The sequence below is a fragment of the Histoplasma capsulatum genome, genomic scaffold (genome assembly GCF_000149585.1).
Source record: "Histoplasma capsulatum NAm1 scaffold_8 genomic scaffold, whole genome shotgun sequence".
Lineage (NCBI taxonomy): Eukaryota > Fungi > Ascomycota > Eurotiomycetes > Onygenales > Ajellomycetaceae > Histoplasma > Histoplasma mississippiense.
Genome location: NW_001813975.1, coordinates 18,104 through 19,759, shown reverse-complemented (window position 1 = coordinate 19,759; position 1,656 = coordinate 18,104). Strand labels below are relative to the sequence as shown.

Below are 1,656 nucleotides of genomic sequence, written 5' to 3'. Positions count from 1 at the left end.
TTCCCCTCACAGATCTATATGTTTTCTCAGATGGATCAGACACTGAACCTTGACAACAGCAGGCAGGTGGGCTATGGCTTTATAGTCTATCAGGGAAATAAACAGCTGGCCAGCTTCTCAGCTGCGCTGAGCCCTATGTCACATGTCTTCGACGCTGAGGCAGTTGGTGCCTGCCGGGCATTAGAGTGCGCTGTGAAGCTCCTACCTTGTGTCACAGAGGACAGCAGCAACCCTCAGATCTGGCTCTGCCTCGACAACACCTCAGTCATCTGGGGCATACGGGGCAGTGCAGCAGCCTCCTCAAACTGGGCCTACAACCGCTGCCATGAGCTCCTCAGACAGCACAATGTCGGCCTGAAATGGGCTCCTGGGCATATGGGGATAGAGGGCAATGAGGAAGCAGACCCCTTGGCTAAGCGGGCAGTCTCATCCACTGCAGCCCCAGCCTATGGTCTCGAGGCAACACCCACAGTCAGTGGGGTCCGCACAGTGGCCAAGCAGCTCAGCCAAGAGGCAAGGCGAAAGTGGTGGAGTGGAGCCTGTGGCAAGCTCTCTGACTGGTACCGGGGCTGGAGTTTCAGCAGGCCGACTGTGGAATACCAAGTGAAGGCCCCTCCGGAGCTCACCATGCCACGGCATGCCCTTCACCGCTGGCTCGCACTCCGCTCCTCTCATGGGGACTTCTCCTGGTACCACAGGCGTTTCCAGCATGCAGATGCAAGGCTCACCTGTGTCTGTGGACACAATAAGAGCCCAGAACATTTGGTGCTCTGTCGACACTCACAGAGGCACTTTCTTCACTGGCCCAAGAGGCCAGCAGCACGGCCACACAACCGGGCGACAGCTGTTGCCTATCTAGGGTCTCTGACCCCTACAGACTTTGTAGAACTGCTGGACTGCACGCAGTTCTACACACGGTACTGCACAAGGTAACGCAGCCGGCTGGCTGCAAACCAACTGACAACCCCCGCAGCAGTTCCACGAGGCCGGCCTGCTGAGTACACCCACGGTAGCTAGTGCAACTGCCAGGGACATCACAGTCTATGCAGACAGTACAGATAGCACAACTAGGCTCATCTGTCTCAATTAGCTGTGGTGTAATCAGTACAGTCTACGTGTCTGACTCAGCTGATATGGTTTTGACTGCCGGCATTGTATCTACGCGTACTCTGCTTTGTTTTCCTCTCGTTTGCCCTTGTCTCTATCGGCTCAAATGCTTCTTCTTCCTTCTTTTCTTTGCTCTCTCTGTCATTCTCTGCTCTTTTCCTTTCACAACCTTCTTCAGTGCTCTCTCCTCTCTTTTCCCCCGGGTCTGTGCCAGGTCACGTGACTGCAAGGTGTTGCAGATGACAACAGTCTTTCCTTCACCTCTCTCTTTTATTCTTTTCATTTTAGAACACACACTTTCCCTCTCTTTCTTTATCTTGTCTGTCTTTCTTCTGATGTTAGAAGCACAGACAGCTTTCTGATCAACTGAGAGAGGTATCCGTCTCTGCTCATTATAAAGCCTTCCAGGCACGGCAGCGGCGGTCCCCTCGGGGAACTACACTATAGCCCCACCATGAATGGCCATACGTCGGGCCAGAAGTGGATGCGCAGCTCAGAAAAATCCAATGCAATGAGCTGAGTCTTCTCAAGAGTTGCCACCTGGAGTGG

At 53.9% G+C, this 1,656-nt stretch overlaps 1 protein-coding gene across 1 annotated transcript; it reads left to right on the top strand.

Moving 5' to 3' along the window:
- Positions 1-30: 30 nt before the first annotated feature.
- On the top strand, positions 31-998 carry HCAG_07011 (predicted protein; the record flags this gene model as incomplete). The annotated part of the gene is made up of 2 exons (XM_001537539.1): positions 31-929; positions 974-998. 2 exons carry the CDS (start codon positions 31-33, stop codon positions 996-998), a joined length of 924 nt encoding a protein of 307 aa, XP_001537589.1.
- Positions 999-1,656: the final 658 nt, after the last annotated feature.